This window comes from Polyodon spathula, chromosome 3, assembly GCF_017654505.1.
Source record: "Polyodon spathula isolate WHYD16114869_AA chromosome 3, ASM1765450v1, whole genome shotgun sequence".
Lineage (NCBI taxonomy): Eukaryota > Metazoa > Chordata > Actinopteri > Acipenseriformes > Polyodontidae > Polyodon > Polyodon spathula.
The window spans coordinates 82,645,683-82,667,512 of record NC_054536.1 but is presented as its reverse complement, the minus strand read 5'-3'; the positions used below and the strand labels follow the sequence as shown (position 1 = coordinate 82,667,512).

At 37.0% G+C, this 21,830-nt stretch overlaps 1 protein-coding gene across 3 annotated transcripts in view; it reads left to right on the top strand.

Annotated features, from left to right (window-relative positions):
* The window catches only part of LOC121313498 (tetratricopeptide repeat protein 39C-like), a 35,348-nt gene that overhangs the window by 1,889 nt on the left and 11,629 nt on the right, over positions 1–21,830 (top strand). For all 3 annotated transcript variants that reach the window (XM_041246129.1, XM_041246128.1, XM_041246131.1), the window contains 6 exons: positions 4,180–4,228; positions 7,710–7,838; positions 17,901–18,015; positions 19,467–19,821; positions 20,656–20,824; positions 21,227–21,320. In XM_041246129.1, coding sequence (XP_041102063.1) covers positions 4,180–4,228; positions 7,710–7,838; positions 17,901–18,015; positions 19,467–19,821; positions 20,656–20,824; positions 21,227–21,320 — 911 coding nt within the window. The remainder of the gene's footprint in view (positions 1–4,179; positions 4,229–7,709; positions 7,839–17,900; positions 18,016–19,466; positions 19,822–20,655; positions 20,825–21,226; positions 21,321–21,830) is intronic.

Sequence of the window (21,830 nt, the reverse complement as noted above, 5' to 3'; positions counted from 1 at the left end):
CCATACGCATAAATAAATAAATATAATAAATTAACAGAATAAACAAACAAACAAACAAACAGTTTGTTTTTGTTTTTATGTCTGTTTAAATTGGGAAACTCCTGTCTTGTCTAGTGCTGTGTGTATGTGTCTGAATAGAAGAGAGAAATGAAACAGTGTGGGCCTGTTTTGCTCTAAATGAGTTGCTGCTGTAACAGTGTAATGTCTGAGAAAGAACGACTGAACTCTAGAAATAATGTATTGAATTGAAGTATTTGTCTGAAACACTGTAACTAACAGACAGCACTAGTTTGTGCAAGTGGAGAATTGAAACATCCCTGGCATTTTTATTGTGTGCTTGTGCTGTACTTGCTCAAGACCTTATCCTCTGGCCCAAATAAAATAACCTGGTGCTAACAACCTAAAATCTTTAACTTAATCTGAAGGTAGTGCCTTCAGTGGCGTAGAAGGCTACCATAAATTATATTTTAAACCCAGTTTAGTCCTCGCTACACTATGACCTTTATTGCTAATAAGCAGCAGGATGTTTAGTCACTATATTTGACACTATCACGATACTTACCACGTTAACACTAGAACCGCCACGGTTATACTCATAACTAAAACCACCGTCAACAGTCATTATGATGGTACATTTTAAACAGCATCAATATTAAAATGAAAGAGAGCTATCCGATACAACTCAAAAGTTTTATTCAAGTGCATCATATCAAACATCTGCACAACCAAAACGGTGTACTTAAATGAAGAGTTAAACATATTAGGGTTTATTTTCCAATGTGCCACACATAAAGCAGTGCAAAAAATGAAAAGAAATACAATAAAATAAACATTTTAAAAGAAACTAGTGTGCAAACAGATAGATGTACATATACAACTGTAAAAACAAAAGTAGTTTTTTAATTTAAAATGAAAGTAGCATGTGTTAGCTCTTGCGTGTGTCACTCAGTGCAGCACAGAATCCAGGTTGAGCTGCAGCAGCCTGCAGCTTTGCAGTTTTCTGATCGAAATGCTTCTGCTGAAGTGCTGTGGTTTCAAGCTGAAATCTCTCCTACTGATATTGTCCCTGGTGCATTCCTTGTACAAAATGAAGGAATTGATGGCTGCCAGGTCCAGTAGAGATAACAACACATATTGTGTTTATATATATATATATATATATATATATATATATATATATATATATATATATATATATATATAGAGAGAGAGAGAGAGAGAGAGAGAGAGAGAGAGAGAGAGTAGCGGTCTCGGTTCCCACAGGCAGGCGCATCACACAGGGCGAGGTAATCCACACACAGGCGGAGGGTAGGCGCAAACCCGGGACCTGTCGCACTAAAGCATAGCGCCGATACCACTGTACAAAAGAGCTTGCTCCTTTGCGAGGAGCGTATATCGGGCTTATGTCTTTGAATGTGATTACGTCACCTACCAGCCCTGCTGCTGCCTTCCCCCGTGCACGCTACTATAAAATATACAAATATTGTAGGTTATAAATAAAAACATGTATTAAAGTCAGTCAAAATTACGGCTCTGTTGCTAGGTGGGCGAGTGGGGTTGAATGTTATATTTAATGGGAAAAAAATGTTTTCACTTTAAAGTTTATGTGTGTCTAATCCTTATGTGTGTGGTTTATAATAAGTTAATACGTTGTGTGAAGGGTGTCTCTTATTGTATAAGAGACATCATTTCACACAGTTTGTGCAGCCAGAACCGCTCAGCATCGTCTCGCGGTCCTCAACCAAACTGTGTGAGATGACTCGTATTAACTTATATGGTAAAGGGGTTTCTCAATGGCATAAAGTTTTTTTTTTTTAAGCTTAAAGGTCGATTTCACCCATTCTCTGCTTGAATGGAAAAATAAAGACTGAAAAAAAAACCCCGGTACATTCTTTAATCAAAGTTAATCAAACAAAACAAGTGCTCTGTTACATGTATGGAATGAAAGTGTATCTTGCGACAAAGCTGTTATGAGAATATGGAATGGTAGTGTAGGCCTATAGAAAATGTACATTTTAAGATGAGTTTTTGTTTCAATTGGGTCCATGTTCATAGAGCATTTTCAACCAAAATCAAAAATAGACATTTGAACTGCCTACAAGGACTGTTAATTAGCACATGACAGATTTATCTGACACTCCAACATCTTTGTGTTGTTTTCAAATAAGGAAAAAAAAAGGTAAATGCTTTATAAATATGGCCCTACAGTGTGTTTTCTCCTGATCTCTGGGAAAGCCTATGAGTATTAAAGTGTGTGGAGGGCTGTACAGCAAGACTTGGCTAGTAAATGGTAATCTCTGATCAAATGTGGTAATCTCTGATCAATACATTTAGGTTGTTGGCTTTGCTAAGGAGTATACTGTGAAGAGGTGTAGAGCTTGGCATTACCCAAGTTATTTTTACCTCGACAGATTTCATCCCCACTCTGTTAACTGTAATAATAACTAAATACTAACCACTACTATATTTAGTTGTTAACTGTAATAACTATAACTAAAATTAAACTAATAACTATAACTTACCATAACTAAAATAAAAAAAAAAATCATAACTATAATTTAAAAAAAAAATACATAACTAAAACAACACTGCGTGTTACACATTGTAAGGTCTTGCTGTAAAATAAGGCCCCAGCTGCTGTGCTGTCTCTGCCTGTGTTCTGAGCACTATAATGACTTCTATTACTTTTTGAAAATAAATGAATATTTAAATTATGAGCACTTATCCGAACATGAAAATCCTATGTTCATCCCAGCACTCATTTAAATATAAACATGTATTATTTTTGCCAGCATAACAAGGAGACTATAAGCTCTAACGTTGTGGCAGCAAAATGTAAATCATTTGATCTCCCAAAAATAGGTATAATTTTTCAAAGCAGTCTAATTGTATTGAAGCTTTCAATATTTGCAGTGCTGTGGCTATATAAAAGCCCATTCACATTTTTCAGTTTTAAGTGCATGACATGAACAGTACTGTGTATAGTATGTGATCACTCATTAATCTAGTAATCTTGGTGATTTAGATATCATGTTTGTTGCAAAATATATGTTTTAAAAATGTGTGTGTGTGTGTGTGTGGGGGGGGGGTAGCTAATTATTTCATATAAAGAATTACAAAATAAATACATACCAGTTCTCATCAGAAAATGTTTCTTTAATGCCAAGTTCCCATAACTGTAGTTTATTATTCATTATGGTGAATTTAGTATTATGGAAGTCTGTAATTATGACATGAAGGTTAGTTACAGATTTGTTTTAAGAGCATAACTCAGTTTAAGTGGGTGTAAGGTTAATTACCAGAACCAAGTACATGTGTTTTGGAGTGAGATAAAATATTCTCCTAATGCAAAATTTAAGGTAAAATCAGTTTAAATTAGTCAAGTATATTCTACCTCTAAAATAATGTGTACTTGTGGTTTAAGTGATTCAAACAAATGCTGGAGATAAGGCACTGATACAGGGTCCCTAATACATATGATATGGAATTGCTCCAAATTCAGATCTTATTGGGAGAACCATTCTATTCCATTTATCTAAAATAATAGATTGTGATATTCCATTTTCAGCTACTTGTAATTCTAATACTTTCACTAACAAAACCACTTAAAAATGTATCCTTTCTTCTTTTTATCGGTTGCTAAAAAAGCTAGAGTGTATTACTTTCCTGGAAAGACTCAAAGCCACCTGCTTTACATCTATGGAATAATTTATTGTTGGATAATTCATTGTTATTTAAATCTTTAAATAACAAACTTGATACACACATGGTATAAAGCATCAACTTATCTTACTAACATTTCCATTTACAGAGGGAGGAAACGTGTATCTGCACCTTGGAGAATGTAAACAACATTTTAATTTAGTGTAAATCAGGGTCTCTGTTAAATATAATGTATGGGACACTGCAGCTTCAGTTATACAACAAAGAATGAATCAAGACAGAATGTTTTTTCCAGGTGCACAGATGGAAATGCCCAAGGCATATTGATGATGTCCTGACAGAAACAGACTCCAACTTGTAGTGGGAGGACATGAAATAGTGCTATTACGAAAATCAAATATCAATTTAACCAGCCTTGGCACAGTCACAGTTAGTCTAGTCTGACTTCAAGCTTTAAACAGATAGCTTAATATGAATCCACTAATATGCTCTCTTTTTCTTATCTGCTTCTTCCAGAAATCATAGCCCGTTAATGAGCTTTGGAGCCAGTTTTGTCAGTTTCTTGGTAAGTGTCTAAAATATATCAGTAGTTGCCTTATTTGTTTTAAGCTTGAGGTTCATTATGGAATATTGTGAGTTGGTTTATGTGCTCCGCTCTGAATGCTGTAGGGCAGCATAAGATATGTAATTAGGTCAAGGAAGTTTTCACTGTTTAAATTTAATATATATATATATATATATATATATATATATATATATATATATATATATATATATATATATATATATATAGGTATTTATAAATACAGTATTTATAGATAAAAATCCATTACACTAATGTAGAAATTCATGGTTGTACTGTATGTGTGTAATAGTAACACACACAACATAGTGGTTGACAAGTATGGTAAAGCATTTTCGTAACCATGTTAAAATATGGTAAGTACATTGGTAAAAGCATTATTAGCTGCAGAATTACTATGGGAAAACTGTATAAGGGTTGTTGCTGACCAACAAAAGTAACACATACTGTGGGGAGTTACTTTGGTACATTTAAATCTACAGTGTGATCTAGAGCTATACCCAAATGTGAAACATCTGCATTACTTACAAACATATTTTCTGTATCGAAAATGGTAAATAAAAGCCTTAATTAATTTAAGTGCCTTCTTGCTAACATAAAATCTGCAAGACAATTTTATCTTTCTTTATGGTCCTTTGTCACCCAAGGGTGTAGAGGGAGTAAATGCATTTACACACTGAATTACAATGCCCCTTTAAGAGTGTTCATGTATTTCAGCTCCATCCTTTTGAATGACTGTATACAGTTTGACAGTGGGCACATGCACAAGGAGCGAATGCTTCAAGCCTTAGGGGTGTAACATAAGAGATGAGCTGTGGAAGTGGGAACCTTTTCTGATGGGTGAAGGAATTAAGTACTGATATAATGCATTATTCTAACAGAAACCTTCCTTACCCTATACACTTAAATAAAAATAACAAAGCTGATCCAGTTATGCCCTTGGCTGATGTGCTGCTGGGAGTTGAGACAATATGCAGTAAGCAAATACTGATTTAATACCACTTGTACATTTCCATTCTTTATTGATATCGGGTATTCTGCTCTGTGGACTCTGAAAACTCTGCTTCAAGTATTGAGCTCCTAGATTCTGCAAATACCCCATTTATATGCCTGGAACTGTAATTTGGAGTACTATGTATTCTGAGTCCAGATCGGTATTGGCCTGCTTTTAAACATAGTCAGTAGTTGACAATATACAGTGAGGAAAAAAAAAAATACTGTGCATTGAATCGTGTGACTTTTATAATAAACATCCAGGGCATTAATTAGAATGACCCTTGCTTTTCACAGCTATAATCCACGAAGAAGTCAAAAAGGTCACAGAAACCCTCGACCTGTGTCATTTTGAAGCAAGCCTATTTAGCATTATAATTGTTTGTCATGATAATAAGTCAAAACGAAGATGTTTTCTTTGCAATTGCTTGTTTCCTCTTCGAATTAAATTTCTTAAAACTGTTATCCAGTCTTATGTTAATGGTGGAATATATAGAAGATATATACAGGTGCACTCCACTTATAACAAATCCTTTTAGAGCAGAGTTTTGTTTACAACGTATTGAAGAGGCTAAACAATATGGGTTTGAATGGGGAATTACTCTGGTTAAAAAGTAATTTGTAACATATATACCGTTTAATACGTACAGTTTTCCTGTTCCGCAGGTAGGTCTTTTGTGCAAATAAGGTACATCCGGGACAGTAAATGACAGTCACTGCTGTATTTGTGACATCAGGCAGGAAAACAGTTACTGTTTACTTTTCTACATTCTTCTGTTTTTGTTGGCACAGCCGTTGTACAGTTTAAACACATAATGTATACAGTTAATCACATTTAGCGAAAATATAAATTTGTAAAATAGTTCTACTTGTTACATTGTACATCCCACGGGGGGTGTTTTGGAAAACATGATAAACTCCCGTTACTTGGAAGTTAAGCTTTCTTGTATTGTTTATTTAAGGTAGCTATGTTTGCAGTTAGACAGCATTTCTAATTGTGTTTACTACATACTTTGTTTATAAATTACTGATTTCCATTGTCCCTTGGAGTTGGTTATAAGTGGAGTGCACCTGTATGTGTGTGTATGTAAAAAAAAAAAAAATATATATATATATATATATATATATATATATATATATATATATATATATATCTAGTATAGTCTCCTGTTTCCTAAATGATATAGTAGAGGCAACAGCAACCTTGGCTATCAGTCAGTCCATCCCTCTGTACAGTATGTCATATCAAGACATTTAAACATTGTAAGACATGTTTAGCACAATATATTGAGAGTATAACAATCTGGCGATATGTGGAAGTGCCCTGTCTGTTGCTTATGTATAAAAAAATAAACAAAACAGTATTTATAAGAATTCTAGATGGTATGTTGCAGATGTTGTGCTGATGTGCGTGTTGAAGAGAGTGACTCAGGCCTTTAGGTCTTGTTCCTATCTCCTTCACCCAGTCAGGTTCAACATATATACAGCACTACAGTGTATGGCAATATTAACACCATGAAACAGAATACAGCTGTAAACAGACCCTCTTCTTTTTAAGAGTTTACACAGCATGTGTCTTACCCAAAATTCTTAAATAACTTATTCATATTCCAGATTTTTCTGCCACCTCAGCTGATAAATAACATCATAAAATACAATCAAAGCCAGAAATGTTTTTTGGCCAAAATATTCTTGGATGTACTGTACAGAATGCTTTCAATATAATGACTGGATATGCTAATTATATAGAAAAGGAGGGGGGGTGGGGCGGTGGGCGGGTCAGAGGTGCAGTATCTCTTCTCTCTCCTAGAGGGCTGGTTTAAGGTCTCTCAGGTCACAAGTAATATTTGTGTAGTGTTTGGTTTTTTTTTACCCATCCCCCAGCAGGCATTACAGTAGTCCACATCACAAGACCAGCACATAATTCAGCAGATCAACTGCCTGAACCATGGCCAGCTGTAGCCAGTGCCACTATATGGAAGTGCCCTGTGTGTCGATCTTTATGTCCCACTTGTATTTTTACATAATGTTCTGAAAATTGCTTATTCAATTGTGATTAAACTTGACTAGGATTCTAAGAATATGGGAGGTATAACGAGGTAACGACACATAGACAAGTCTATACCTTTTTATGAGTTCTAGGATATAGCTTCATGAATCTTCTTGTTCCAGATTACATGAAGGAGGCAGGGTGTTTGGTAATAAAGAATGTTTCACTAAAGGCGCCACCTGAAAACGGTTTAAGAAACAACTGTACATCTTTGCTTGAGAGAAACCCTTGACTAAATATGTATGTTTAAAAGATGTATGCAAATCTTTTTTAAGATGTACAATAAGACACAACATGCCTGGTGCATCTCTGATCACTCAGATTTTTAGTTTAGCTGCATTTGTTGTAACTGCATTTGTGTGGGACTCTTGGTCGAATCAGAAGTTTGATGGTTGATTGTGCTGCTTCTTTTCTGTACAGAATGCCGTGATGACTTTCGAAGAAGAGAAGATGCACACGGCCTGTGAGGATCTTAAGACAACAGAAAAGCTGTGTGAGAGTGGTGAAGCTGGAGTCATCGAAACAATCAAGAACAAGCTTAAAAGGAATGTGAGTCTAGAGAGTGAGGCACAGTTCAAAGATTACTGTACAATTTATTGGTAAAACCCAACAATGAACTAACTAATATATGTTGATCGGACAGCTGCTTGAAATGTTCCCATTCAGAGCTAATGTAGATAGTTAAATAACTGTTGCTCCTGATGTCTCAGTAGAGCCTCTCTACCTGAGCCAAGCCCAACAAGACCCGACAATAAGTGTCAGGTTCTGGTCAGGTCGGGTGTGTTATCAGCGATTATGGCATTTTTAATTTGAAGTTAGTGTTTTTCTTCCTTTGTATGCAAGTGCTTCCTAAAACTTTCTGCTTCACAGTTTTTGAAAAACCACTCCATGCACCATAGGTTCTTTGAGAAATTACCTCTCTTAATATCATCTCATAAACCTGCTTATTCATTCTGTGCAACCTGTCACATGCTGCATGGCCAGGCTTTACTAAGTAACCACAGAATGTAATGGATTTCCAACGCAACTCACAAGCAATAATCATCTAAGCTGATAAACTGACATTTTGTGCAGCCTGTCAAATGCTGCGTGGGAGGCCTTAACATGATACAGTTCAGTTATAAAACACCAACGTCACCAAATTTTAACAGTCAGTCTTATAGAAATGCACACAAAAAATAAAAATAAAACACCAAGTGCAATGCCTAATTGATACCTCTTATCAGTCGACAATTCATGCCTTTTTTAGATAATGACACAAACTGTTTCGTTCCAGTTAATGATACAGAACGTATTTGTCCTGTAGTAAACTATATGCATGTGTTTAAATGTAAAGAAAGACGAAATGTACAATATTAAAACACTGCTCTTTAAAGGTGGAGGTGTCATCACATAAAAAAGTCATGAAAGTTGACATAAAAACATGTCCTGAAAGTTTCATTCACATTTGTTGCTTATAAGGTGAAAAAAAGTCACATTTGTGGTTTTCAAAAACCTTCGATTCCTCTACCTGGAAGAATGAGCGTGTGTGACGTCACACCAGAACATTCACTGATCTAAACACAGGCAGTAAGAAGTGAAGGTGATGAACGCTTCTGAATGGTTAGTAGTAGACCTAAGTTTAATGTGCATATAGGGTTATGCAGTCAACTTATTGAATATGCTATGAATTTGTTAAATTAGCTTAATATCATTGCTTTTTTATCCTACACAGTCTAGCCTGGCATAGTTAAATATGATCTAAGAATTTATAAATGTAAAATTCACAAACTACGAGCTTCCGTGGTCTCATTCCAATATTAGTTTACTTAATTTAACATTAGGTAGTTCAAGATTAGTGCTAACCTGGGTCTGTGATAAAGTTATTTCACTGTTAAAAAAAACAAGTTTGTTTACCTTTTCTGCACTTACGTCTCTCTTCATGGTATGTTGTCGATGGTAGAGCAGCATTTTTTTGTCAGTTTCAGGTTTTGAATTTGCATTTCTTGGCAGTATATTCACGTCTCAAATCTTCTTATTGCTTTTAGTTAAAGGCTTGTGCCAAGTGTATTTATTCAGATGGCGAATTTAGAAAAATATCACTTGATTATTGCATCTGCATACTTGCAATTTCTAGAAACACGGGATCGGGAGGAATCTTTTTTTCATACTTACTGTACAACTTACTCCAAATTATTGCACAAATCAATATACAGTGCCTATAGAAAGTCTACACCCCTTTCAAAATGTTCACATTTTGTTGCCTTATAGCCCGGAATTAAAATGCATTAAACTAGTTTTTTTTTTTTCATTTATCTACACATCCTACCCCACAATTTCCAAGTGAAAAAAATATTCTAGAAATTTGTAGAAAATCAATTAAAAATAAAAACTGAAATAGCTTGGTTGGATAAATGTCCACCCCCCTTGTAATAGCAATCCTAAATTAACTCAGATGTAACCAATCGTCTTCAAAATCACACACCAAGTTAAGTGGCCTCCACCTGTGTTAAATTATAGTGATTCACATGATTTCAGGATAAATTCAGCAGTTTCTTTAGGTTGCCTCTGCTGGGTAGTGCATTTCAAAGCAAAGACTCAACCATGAGCACCAAGGAGCTTTCAAAAGAACTCTGGGACAAAGTTGTTGAAAGGCACAGATCAGGGGATGGGTATAAAAAAATATCAAAGGTCTTGAATATCCCTTGGAGCACGGTCAAGACGATTATTAAGAAGTGGAAGGTGTATGGCACCACCAAGACCCTGCCTAGATCAGGCCGTCCCTCCAAACTGGATGACCGAGCAAGAAGGAGACTGATCAGAGAGGCTACCAAGAAGCCAATGGCAACTTTGCAAGAACTACAGGCTTTTATGGCCAAGACTGGTCAAAGTGTGCATGTGACAACAATATCCCAAGCATTCCACAAATCTGGCCTGTATGGTAGGGTGGCAAGAACAAAGCCATTACTCAAGAAAGCCCACCTTAAATCCCATTTAAAGCATGCAAAAAACCACTCAGGAGATTCTGTAGTCATGTGGCAAAAAGTTTTGTGGTCTGACGAAACTAAAATGTAACTTTTTGGCCTAAATGCAAAGCGTTATGTTTGGAGCCAACCCAACACAGCATATCACCCAAAGAACACCATCCCTAATGTGAAGCATGGTGGTGGCAGCATCATGTTATGGGGGTGTTTCTCATCGGCAGGGACTGGGGCACTTGTCAGGATAGAAGGGAAAATGAATGGAGCAAAGTACAGAGAAGTCCTTGAGGAAAACCTGCTGCCCGCTGCAAGAAAGCTGCAACTGGGACGGAAGTTCACCTTTTAGCAGGACAATGACCCTAAGGACATAGCCATAGCTACACTGCTTAAGGAACAAAAAGGTAAATGTCCTTGAGTGGCAGAGTCAGAGCCCTGACCTAAATCCAGTCGAAAATTTGTGGCATGCTGTAATTGCTGCCAAAGATGCTTCCACCAAGTATTAACAAATATCCAAATCTTTCAGTTTTCGATAACAAGCATCCAAATCTTTTCCCCCTTAACAGTGTGGGATATGTTGTGTAGATAAATCGAAAAAAATCTTAATTTAAATGCATGAAACTCTGAGGCACTGACACAACAAAATGTGAAAAAAGTTCAAGAGGGTGTAGACTTTCTGTAAGCAGTGTAATAATTGTTACATATACAGTAAATAATGTAAGGTAGCCTGGCTTCAAAAATACAAAGCAATAATGTTTCAGAGCAGGAATTGTTAAACTTAATTTAAACCTAGAATGTACAGTACCATCTAATAATGTAATTCAACCGTACCATCTTAAACATGATCTTACGATCCACGGCTAGTAAGATAACGAGTAGGCTATGTTTTATAAAAACACTGTCAATGTGAAAAGAAAAGTTACAAAAAGAGACAAGCCATGAAGAGAAGATCTCAAAAACACAAAAGTTATAAGGAACATGTGTGGGGCAATTATGGTCCATATCAAACGGGCACAATTATAAAAGCGGGTGTTGGGACACTTCAAGTGGCGCTCCTCAGCGCTTTAAAAATAATAATAAAGGCAAAGTTTATATTAAGATGGGCGATCTAAATAATCTGGAGTGATCGGGAGGCAGAAGATCAAGTTCTTATGCGGGAGTCGAGACTAGAGACTGCAGGAATGCATAAAGAACGATCATTTCATGTCAGCAGTGAAGCGTTTTGTTCTTTGTAAATCTCCAGTGGTTGGAAACTCATAAAGATATACCAATGGCCCTGGTGTGTTAGAGCAACTATACACTACAATTTATTTACCGTGATGTCTCCCCTGGGTGTTTGCATGTGTGACTGACAAGGGTTATGGCGAATGGTAATGCAGGAAAGCAGCTGGAATGTCTGCAAGCTTGTCCTGGTGTGACATCACGCATAAATTAGCTGCAGCTTTGAGTGAGCTGGGCTTTTCATAGAGGTGTTCATCTCTGCAGTGGCGTACTGAAAAGGGATGTATTCATCCTGTAGCTGTTCTTAAAAGCCATAGTTGTGGTGTAATATTTGTTGTTGAACATTAATTTAGCGATTTGATATGATATAGGCTTGTCTAAAATGAGTATGCGAATTTGCTAGCCTCTGTGTGGCTGTTTATGGTAACAAAGTTTTGAAGAAGCCTATTGTCATCTTTTAAATCCATGCAGTGCTGGATTACTAGGAAAGGAAGTAAATGAGATATGATTAACTGAGTGATTTTTTTTCTTTCTTTATTTACGTTTTAACTGGAAACCAGGAATACTCTACATTGAAGGGACTAAGTTTCAGTAGCATGTGTTTAGAATATATTTGTGGAGATCTTCAGGTCGGGTCGGGTATGCAAATATTTCAAAGGTCTCGGGACCGGGTCGGGTTCGGATTTGTTTGGTCGGGTCGGGTTTGGATCGGGTTTTAAATTTAGGCCCGAGCAGACCTCGATCTCAGAGCCCATTTGAGGACTTTATATTTCCATGGCTATATAAACCCTTTCACTAATGTGATGGCCATTACCTTGACCTCTGACATAATATGGCTGTCATATTGAGGTCATGTGACTAAGTTCTGTATTCTTTAATTGTCATGCTTAAGTTCCATTATCAGTTTTGTGAATTCAAAATTAACCCCTTTCACGGCCGCATTGCTTTAAAATCTGGCCATATCAATGACAGGGTATTAATAGTTGGTACACAGTTGAATTCTGTTTCAGTTTTTTTGGAGGACTGTGGGGGTTACAGTATTACTATTTCCCTGTCATGTAGTGTTATTATTACTCTGTCTTTGTCTGTGCAAGGGGTACAAATGCACTGCTGCTGCATACATTAAAAAAAAAAGCAATAGTATCTCTTGACCGTCCTATGAAGACAGTGCTTCTGTCTTAACAAAGGTAAGATACTTTTAGAGTTTCTTGCTGTTAAAGTAGGTCTTTTTATCTTGTGGTGTCTTTAGTTGTTTTTGTTGTGAGTTGTCTCTGATGTAGATTCAGCATCTATTTTGAGTGTCTTGCAAACACTCTAAAGATTGCAATGGACCCATTATATGATGGTGGGAAGTACTAACCTTATTTCCCCCGACAGGATGAACATAAGAACATAAGAACATAAGAAAGTTTACAAACGAGAGGAGGCCATTCGGCCCATCTTGCTCGTTTGGGTGTTAGTAGCTTATTGATCCCAAAATCTCATCAAGCAGCTTCTTGAAGGATCCCAGGGTGTCAGCTTCAACAACATTACTGGGGAGTTGATTCCAGATTCTTTTTTCAGGCTGAAAAAGTCCCTTGGGTCGACACTGTCAATACCTTTTAGAATTTTGAATGCTTGAATTAGGTCGCCACGTAGTCTTCTTTGTTCAAGACTGAACAGATTCAATTCTTTTAGCCTGTCTGCATATGACATGCCTTTTAAGCCCGGAATAATTCTGGTCGCTCTTCTTTGCACTCTTTCTAGAGCAGCAATATCTTTTTTATAGCGAGGTGACCAGAACTGAACACAATATTCAAGATGAGGTCTTACTAGTGCATTGTACAGTTTTAACATTACTTCCCTTGATTTAAATTCAACACTTTTCACAATGTATCCGAGCATCTTGTTAGCCTTTTTTATAGCTTCCCCACATTGTCTAGATGAAGACATTTCTGAGTCAACAAAAACTCCTAGGTCTTTTTCATAGATTCCTTCTCCAATTTCAGTATCTCCCATATGATATTTATAATGTACATTTTTATTTCCTGCGTGCAGTACCTTACACTTTTCTCTATTAAATGTCATTTGCCATGTGTCTGCCCAGTTCTGAATCTTGTCTAGATCATTTTGAATGACCTTTGCTGCTGCAACAGTGTTTGCCACTCCTCCTACTTTTGTGTCGTCTGCAAATTTAACAAGTTTGCTTACTATACCAGAATCTAAATCATTAATGTAGATTAGGAATAGCAGAGGACCTAATACTGATCCCTGTGGTACACCGCTGGTTACCACACTCCATTCTGAGGTTTTTCCTCTAATCAGTACTTTCTGTTTTCTACATGTTAACCACTCCCTAATCCATGTACATGTGTTTCCTTGAATCCCAACTGCGTTCAGTTTGAGAATTAATCTTTTGTGCGGGACTTTGTCAAAAGCTTTCTGGAAATCTAAATAAACCATGTCATATGCTTTGCAATTATCCATTATCGATGTTGCATCCTCAAAAAAATCAAGCAAGTTAGTTAGACACGATCTCCCTTTCCTAAAACCATGTTGACTGTCTCCCAGTACCCTGTTACCATATAGGTAATTTTCCATTTTGGATCTTATTATAGTTTCCATAAGTTTGCATATAATAGAAGTCAGGCTTACTGGTCTGTAGTTACCTGGTTCAGTTTTGTTTCCCTTTTTGTGGATCGGTATTACGTTTGCAATTTTCCAGTCTGTCGGTACCACCCCTGTGTCAAGAGACTGCTGCATGATCTTGGTTAGCGGTTTGTAAATTACTTCTTTCATTTCTTTGAGTACTACTGGGAGGATCTCATCCGGCCCAGGGGATTTGTTTATTTTAAGAGCTCCTAGTCCCTTTAACACTTCTGCCTCAGTTATGCTAAAGTTATTTAAAACTGGATAGGAACTGGATGACATGTGGGGCATGTTGTCAGTATCCTCCTTTGTAAAAACTTGTGAAAAGTAATCATTTAACATATTTGCTATTTTTTTTTCTTCCTCTACGATTTTGCCATTTGTATCTCTTAAACATTTAATCTCCTCTTTGAATGTTCTCTTGCTGTTGTAATATTGGAAAAACATTTTGGAATTGGTTTTAGCTCCCTTAGCAATGTTCATTTCTATTTCTCTCTTGGCCTTTCTAACTTCCTTTTTGACTTGCGTTTGCAGTTCTGTGTACTCTTTCTGCGTACTTTCTTTTTGGTCCTTTTTTAATGCTCTGTAAAGTGCCTTTTTTCGCTGAATATTTTTTTTAATTGATCTATTAAACCATTTTGGCAATTTAGTTTTACATTTAGATTTGTCTACTTTAGGGATATAATTGTTTTGCGCCTCTAGTACTACATTTTTGAAGAACAACCATCCTTCTTCTGTGGGTGTTTTCTCTATTTTACTCCAATCTACTTCTGTTAGTCTCTGTTTCATACCTTCATAGTTTGCTTTTCTAAAATTGTAAACCTTAGCTTTAGTCTTTACTTTTGGGGATTTAAAAAACACTTCAAATGAGACCATGTTGTGGTCTGAGTTTGCCAGTGGTTCTCTGACCTCTGTTTTAGTTATTCTATCTTCGTTATTTGAAAAGACTAAATCAAGGCATGCCTCCCCTCTAGTGGGTGCCTTCACAAATTGTGTTAGGAAGCAGTCATTTGTCATTTCCACCATTTCTATTTCATCCTTCGCGCTACCCACCGGGTTTTCCCATTTTATTTGGGGGAAGTTGAAATCCCCCATTAGTATGGCTTCTCCTTTGCTACACACATTTCTAATGTCATTGTATAACAGATTATTGTGCTCACCGTCTGAATCTGGCGGTCTATAGCATGCTCCTATTATTATGCCTTTTGAATTTTTGTCTGTTATTCTGACCCATATTGATTCGGTTTTATTTTCTTTGTCCAGGTTTAACACCTGGGCTTCAAGACTGTTTCTTATGTATAGCGCTACCCCTCCTCCTCTTCTGTCCTGCCTGTCTTTCCTATACAGTGTATACCCACAAATATTATATTCGTCCCCATCACTCTCAGATAACCACGTTTCTGTAACACCTATCACATCATAGTTACCTGTTAGTGCAGTAGCTTCAAGTTCTAGAATTTTGTTTCTGATACTTCTAGCATTTAGATAAATACATTTAATGGTTGTCTTACCTGAGTTGTTGTTCTTGTTTTGATGCGGTCTCCCTTCTGTTTTTTTGTTGATTTCTCCCCCCTTCCTTTCTAGTTTAAATGCTTCCGAACCTGCTCGAGGATCTTTTCTCCGAGTAGACTAGTTCCCTTGTTATTTAAATGCAGTCCATCCCGTCTATACAGATAGTCCTCGTTGTAGAATGTGGTCCAATGATCAAGATAGGTGAAGCCTTCCCGTGTGCACCACGTCTTCAGCCATTCGTTTTGATTAATTATTTCCAGCTGTCCATATGGTCCTTTGCAAGGTGCCGGTAGTATACCAGAAAATACCACAGTTTTGTTTTTCTCTTTTAATTTCCTTCCTAGCTCTCTGAATTTGTTTTGCAGGGATTTTGGTCTGTCTCTTCCAATGTTGTTTGTACCGATGTGGACGACTACTACCGGGTCGTCTCCTGTTCGTTCTAGGAGCCTGTCCACGTTTTCAGTGATGTGCTTGACCGAGGCTCCCGGAAGGCAGCACACTGTTGTAGTAAGGGGGTCCAAACTGCGAATTGAACTTGCTGTGTTTCTCAATATGGAGTCCCCAACAATCATGACCTCCCTTCTTTTTGCTGTCTGGTCACCACTGTCAATAGGTTCCTGGATGTTGTTCCTTTCATTCTCTTGTTGTTGGTATGAACACAGTATATTTATACAGTATAAAAGGCTTCCCCTTAATAATAATAATCCTATCCCAGCCTATAATATATGTTGTAACTGCATTGTGTTTTATTCTAATTTTTACACCCAAGACACTGAAATACTTTCATCGATGCATAAGTCGTTCATTAATTGTCGTTCATGTGGCTGTATAATGATGATGCTGCTTGTTTGCTGACCATACCCTCTTGCAGAACTAACCTGGACTCTCTCCCTCACTGTTGCTTGCTCATCCAATATCTTTATCAAGAAGGGAACAAAACACAAGCCGGGGTGTATATTAACAACTTTTAAACACAATCTCCACTTCTTTTTTTTTTTTTTTTTTTTTTGCTATTAACTGCCTTAATTTACTCAAAAGTGTAAAGTTTTTACTGACACTTGTATCAGTTTAGCATATATTCATAACTTAAACTAATTTAACAATACACATCAAAATTATTAGAGCTTTCCTGACAGCCTTAGCTGAAATATTAACCCTTTGCGGTCCTATGTCGGACCAGGTCCGACATTACAGTTTTTCATTTCGGGTCCGATGTCAGACCCTGTTCAACATCATCAAAAAGACGTCAAGCACAGGTCTCTAGTCGTTTTTTCTCCAGAAAAAGCAGAGAAAAGCTTTCAATGGCCGAGTGAGACTGATAGAGGCCGATAGAAGCCGAGAGAAGCCGGAAAAAAGGAGGCAGATCTGAGCAATACGCATAGTCCCTTCACAACAGACATGACACAGACATAAACAAACAAGGTAGCTGCTTCCATATCCAGGGCTCAAAAAATATCACAAACATTTGCCAAGCTTTTTGAGATGTTATAGTAATAAAATAATGACTTGGATCACATTATTGAGGAGTTTGGTGATAAAACGAGTGATAAGGAGAGGATTTATCAGTATGCATGACTATGAAGAGATATGTGATAAATACAGTGAGCAAGGGATGGGGCAGGGATGGAGATGCAGTACTGAGTGTCCTGTTGATATGCAGTGCCTAGCTAACCTGTTTTGCTATGAATAAAATTACTTTTAAACAGCGTGTGTAAAATAAACAGCACATGTGAAAATAAATTGGACCTGATGTGCCAGACAGGCGCTGAATAAATGGACCGCAAACGGTGAAATTCTTTCCTAATACCAGACTACAATGCTATCATACTTTATTATGTACTATACACAAGCACCCCCACCCCTCCCCCCACACCCCCAGTAAATAGATCAATCTGGTCTAAGTGGTCTCCACTTCAACTGTGTATATTTATCCCCACCCTATCACATACACCCCATATAATTTGATAATAAGTCTTACGCAACAAGAATTAAAATGACACATCAAGACTTAAAATGATAAAAAGCATTCTTAAGTAAACATTAAAACAATGGGTGGTCACTTTGAGTGAAAATGAGGGCCAGAAATGCATTTTAATAACACTTCAGGTTTTAGCCCCACCAACTTCTGGTGATATCATGCAAGTAAAATCCAAGTACAAGTATTTGTTTCTGAGTATGATTAGAAGTATGAGTAGATTCTCTACACACCCCTACCTCTCAGATTATGCTACCAAGATGCTTTGTTTTTGTTTTCCAAAAACTCCCATTTCTAGTTTTGTGTCTGTTCTTACAGGTTGACTCTCAGAAGCCTCCCCTCTCAGTGGTAGATCGACTTCAGAGACAAATCATTGTAGCAGACTGTCAGGTCTATCTGGCCGTGCTCGCCTTTGTCAAACAGGAAGTCTCAGGTTTGTTACCATGTGTTTGTTCAGGAAATCATTTTCAGTAGCACTTTAAGGCATTCTTTTTTGAACAAGATGCAGTGCAAAAGGCAAACAGTCTGTTTTCCCCTCTGTTGAGCGAGTGTAAAACCGTAGGTATAATTTTGCAGCCTTTTCAGGACTTTTTATTAGAACCAGATGTTGTATTTAACTAGAGCCCCATATTCTTCACAAATACAAAATAAAACTAAATGCAACATATAAAACGAAATAAAATGAAATGCAACATATAAAACGAAATACAACATATAAAATGAAATAAAACAATTTCTAAAATACCTAAACCGCACATAACAATTGAAGAATGCTGGAAAGAATTTCTCCTGACTTCTGTTCAATCCACTGGAGACAGCCAGTCGGGCATCAGTGGATACAAATATGTTGAAGGAGCCACTGACCGTGCCACTGCTAAGAGAAGTGGAAATACATGATTTTGTGTTCTGGTACCTGAAACTAAGCGACAGTGTGAAAGATGCAGTTAAGAATAATTTTGACAGCTCTGTAGATGTTATTGACATGCTGTTTCGGATCTGCTGCCAGAATAGCAGCTCATCCAATACCGTGATTTCTTGTCTCATGTACCCTGTGGTTTCCGTTGACTGTGAACGTTTTTGGGTTTTTTTCAAAGTATTCAGTGATTGTAAGTGACAGACGACAAACCATGAAAAAGAAAACGTACAATTCTGTTATCTGCTTGCATTTAATTCTTAATTTTAATATTTGTGGCAGATTGAAGCTCCTTATGAAAACGTACGTAAAATATCCGAATTTTCTTTCAGTAAACTGCTTTTTGAGTTCATGTTGAATTGTACAACGTTCTGAAATAAGCCATTTTTTTGTTTTTGTTATTTAATATTCTTCATGCTGATTTGATTTCCATTGTGCAGTAATAAAAGTATTTTTGTATTGTTATGTTATCTTATTGTATTTTTATAAAGGGCATGAGCAGTATTTAATATAAATAGACAGTTAATTAAAAACAGTGGGGGGCTTCACGTATGTTGCCGTCGTCTGTCCCTAATGAGAAATTATGGTAACTAAATTACATTTCTGTGCTAGGTCTGTTTGTCAGAATAATAGAAAAACTGATAATGTTTAATAAAAAATATGTATATGTATACTTTGTTTTTGTTTATATACATCTATTGAGTTATTTTATTAATGTGTATCTGTAATAAAGCAAAATAAAACACACTTTGTAGTGGATAAAATGAAATAAAACAGAATTTGTGAAAAATAAAATGAAAAATGATAGAAAATAAAAAGAACAGCGTTTTATATGTAACTATTTCCATTGTTATCCCTGTCCTGGTGACAAGGATATAGTAGATAGTCCATTTCCTATGTTGTCTTTTTCTTTTTTTAAACTGACATAGTGAATGGCATAAACCAAGTCCCCATCCCTCCGTTCCCCCCAGGTTACATCAAAGGGGGCTGGATCCTTCGAAAGGCTTGGAAGATCTACAATAAATGCTACAGCGACATCGGCGTGCTGCAGGAGTCGTGTCAGAAGACGTTGTCTCAGGAATTGCTGACCTCGGACAGGGCGAACGACAACTCTGTCACCACTGAGGGTGTATCGGCTGAGTCTCTCAACAGACTGAAGGGCTCTGTGAGCTTTGGATACGGTCTCTTCCACCTTTGTATATCCATGGTGCCGCCTCACCTGCTCAAAATCATCAACCTGCTTGGCTTTCCCGGGGACCGGCTACAGGGGTTGTCTTCCCTCACTTTTTCAAGTGAAAGTAAGGACATGAAGGCGCCTCTAGCAACGTGAGTAGGTGTATCACATTGCTCTGGGGGAAGAAGGTTAAATGACACTTAACTGAGGCACCTATTTTGGCCAACTGGTAGTTTTCACTGTGGGAATGCACTTCCCTTGGGATAAGGTTGTAGTGGAGGAGCCTGTACTTATATTAAACTATTACACTAAAGAGAACTGCCCATTATAATAAAACTAGGGAAGGTCCTTCTTTAACACATGGGATTGAGTGTCAAAATCTGGGGATGAATGGAGTTGTCTGTGAACGTGTCTGTTGGTTACATTTTTACATGTAAATACTGTGGCAGTAGGTCATGTTTGTCTACTTTTTCATGCTACTGATAGCTTTTCTGAATTTACAGACGTGACCGTGGATATCTGTTATTCAGAGATCGATTTACACTTTTGTACCGCACTGGTGATACAGATCTTTTTCACATATCCAATTTACTTCATGTTTCAAACTATTCCATAACAAACAGGTTTTTTATTGTTTAGGAAAAGTATTTGAAATCTTCTATAATATAATGTTGACTGAAATCAGGTGAAGATGCTTAAAATAAATGAATGGCAATATAATCAATTACTGAGAAGTGGATACGATTTTCACTGTGCTGTAATAAGGAAATTGTACAGTAAAAATGTACTGGTCACTGTCACATTGTTTTAACCTCTGGACATATCAATGATACAGATCATTTTTATCCATAAATGATGCCATTCCACTTCCATTTCATAAATAGTTTCCTTTCTGTCCGAAAATTGGTCTTGCACAAAAGTTTAAAGACCCAAACTTTGAAAGAGCTCAGTCTCCAAGTGCCACTCATTCTACTATGTCTCATCAGGTTAGCGTTACTTTGGTATCACACAGTGGTCCGGCCATTTTTCGCCCTGGACGGGACTGACACTCAGGCAGGATTGGCAGAAGCAAAGGAGATCCTCCAGAAGAAAGAAACTGTGTATCCAAACTCCTCACTCTTCATGTTCTTCAAAGGAAGGGTCCAAAGATTAGAGGTATGGATTGCTTATGAGATGGATGTCCTGTTTCTTCAGCAAATAAGGATCTGTGCAGTATACAGTAGTATTTTAAATGACATTGATAGATTTGTATGGCTCACTTGCTGTTCCAGGAACCCTTGATAAATGTCCCTTGATGTAACTATGAAGCTTTCCCACTATTGTCTCACAGCTTCTATAGGTCTAGTGGAGCACATGGTATGTCACATGACAACATGAATTGGCTTACATTGTAGACGAGGGGATTTTACATTCTGAAATGTTTGACCTGTCAGTCTATAAAGTTTGTTTAGATAAATATTCCACTGATAAAGTCCACACTGTAAATATACTTTTATCTAATAAAGTGTACAACAAAATCTGTATGAACCTGATTTTCTTTTTTTTTTCCTTTTCTAGTGCCAGATTAACAGTGCCTTGATTTCTTTTCATGATGCTTTGGAACTAGCCGCGGATCAAAGAGAAATTCAACATGTGTGTCTCTATGAAATAGGTAAGGGCTTGTTTTTATTTGAAAAAGTTTATTCCTGTACACACAGTATAGCTGGTAAAGTACAGTGCCTATAGAAAGTCTACACCACCTTGAACTTTTTCATATTTTGTTGTGTCACTCACTCAGTGCCTCAGAGTTTCATGCATTTACATTTTTTTCCACTTATCTACACACCATACTCCACACTGTTAAGGGGAAAAAAAAGTTTTTATTGAGAAAAAAATTATATATTAAAAATACAAAACTGAAAGATCATAACTGGATAAGTCTCCACCCCTCTGAGTTAATACTTGGTGGAAGCATCTTTGGCAGCAATTACAGCTGTGAGTCTGTTGGGATAGGTCTCTACCAACTTTGCACACCTAGATTTGGCAATATTTGACCATTCTTCTTTACAAAACTGTTCAAGCTCTGTCAAATTCCTTGGGGAGCGTTGATGGACAGCAATCTTCAAGTCATGCCACAAATGTTCAATTGGATTTAGGTCGGGGCTCTGACTGGGCCACTCAA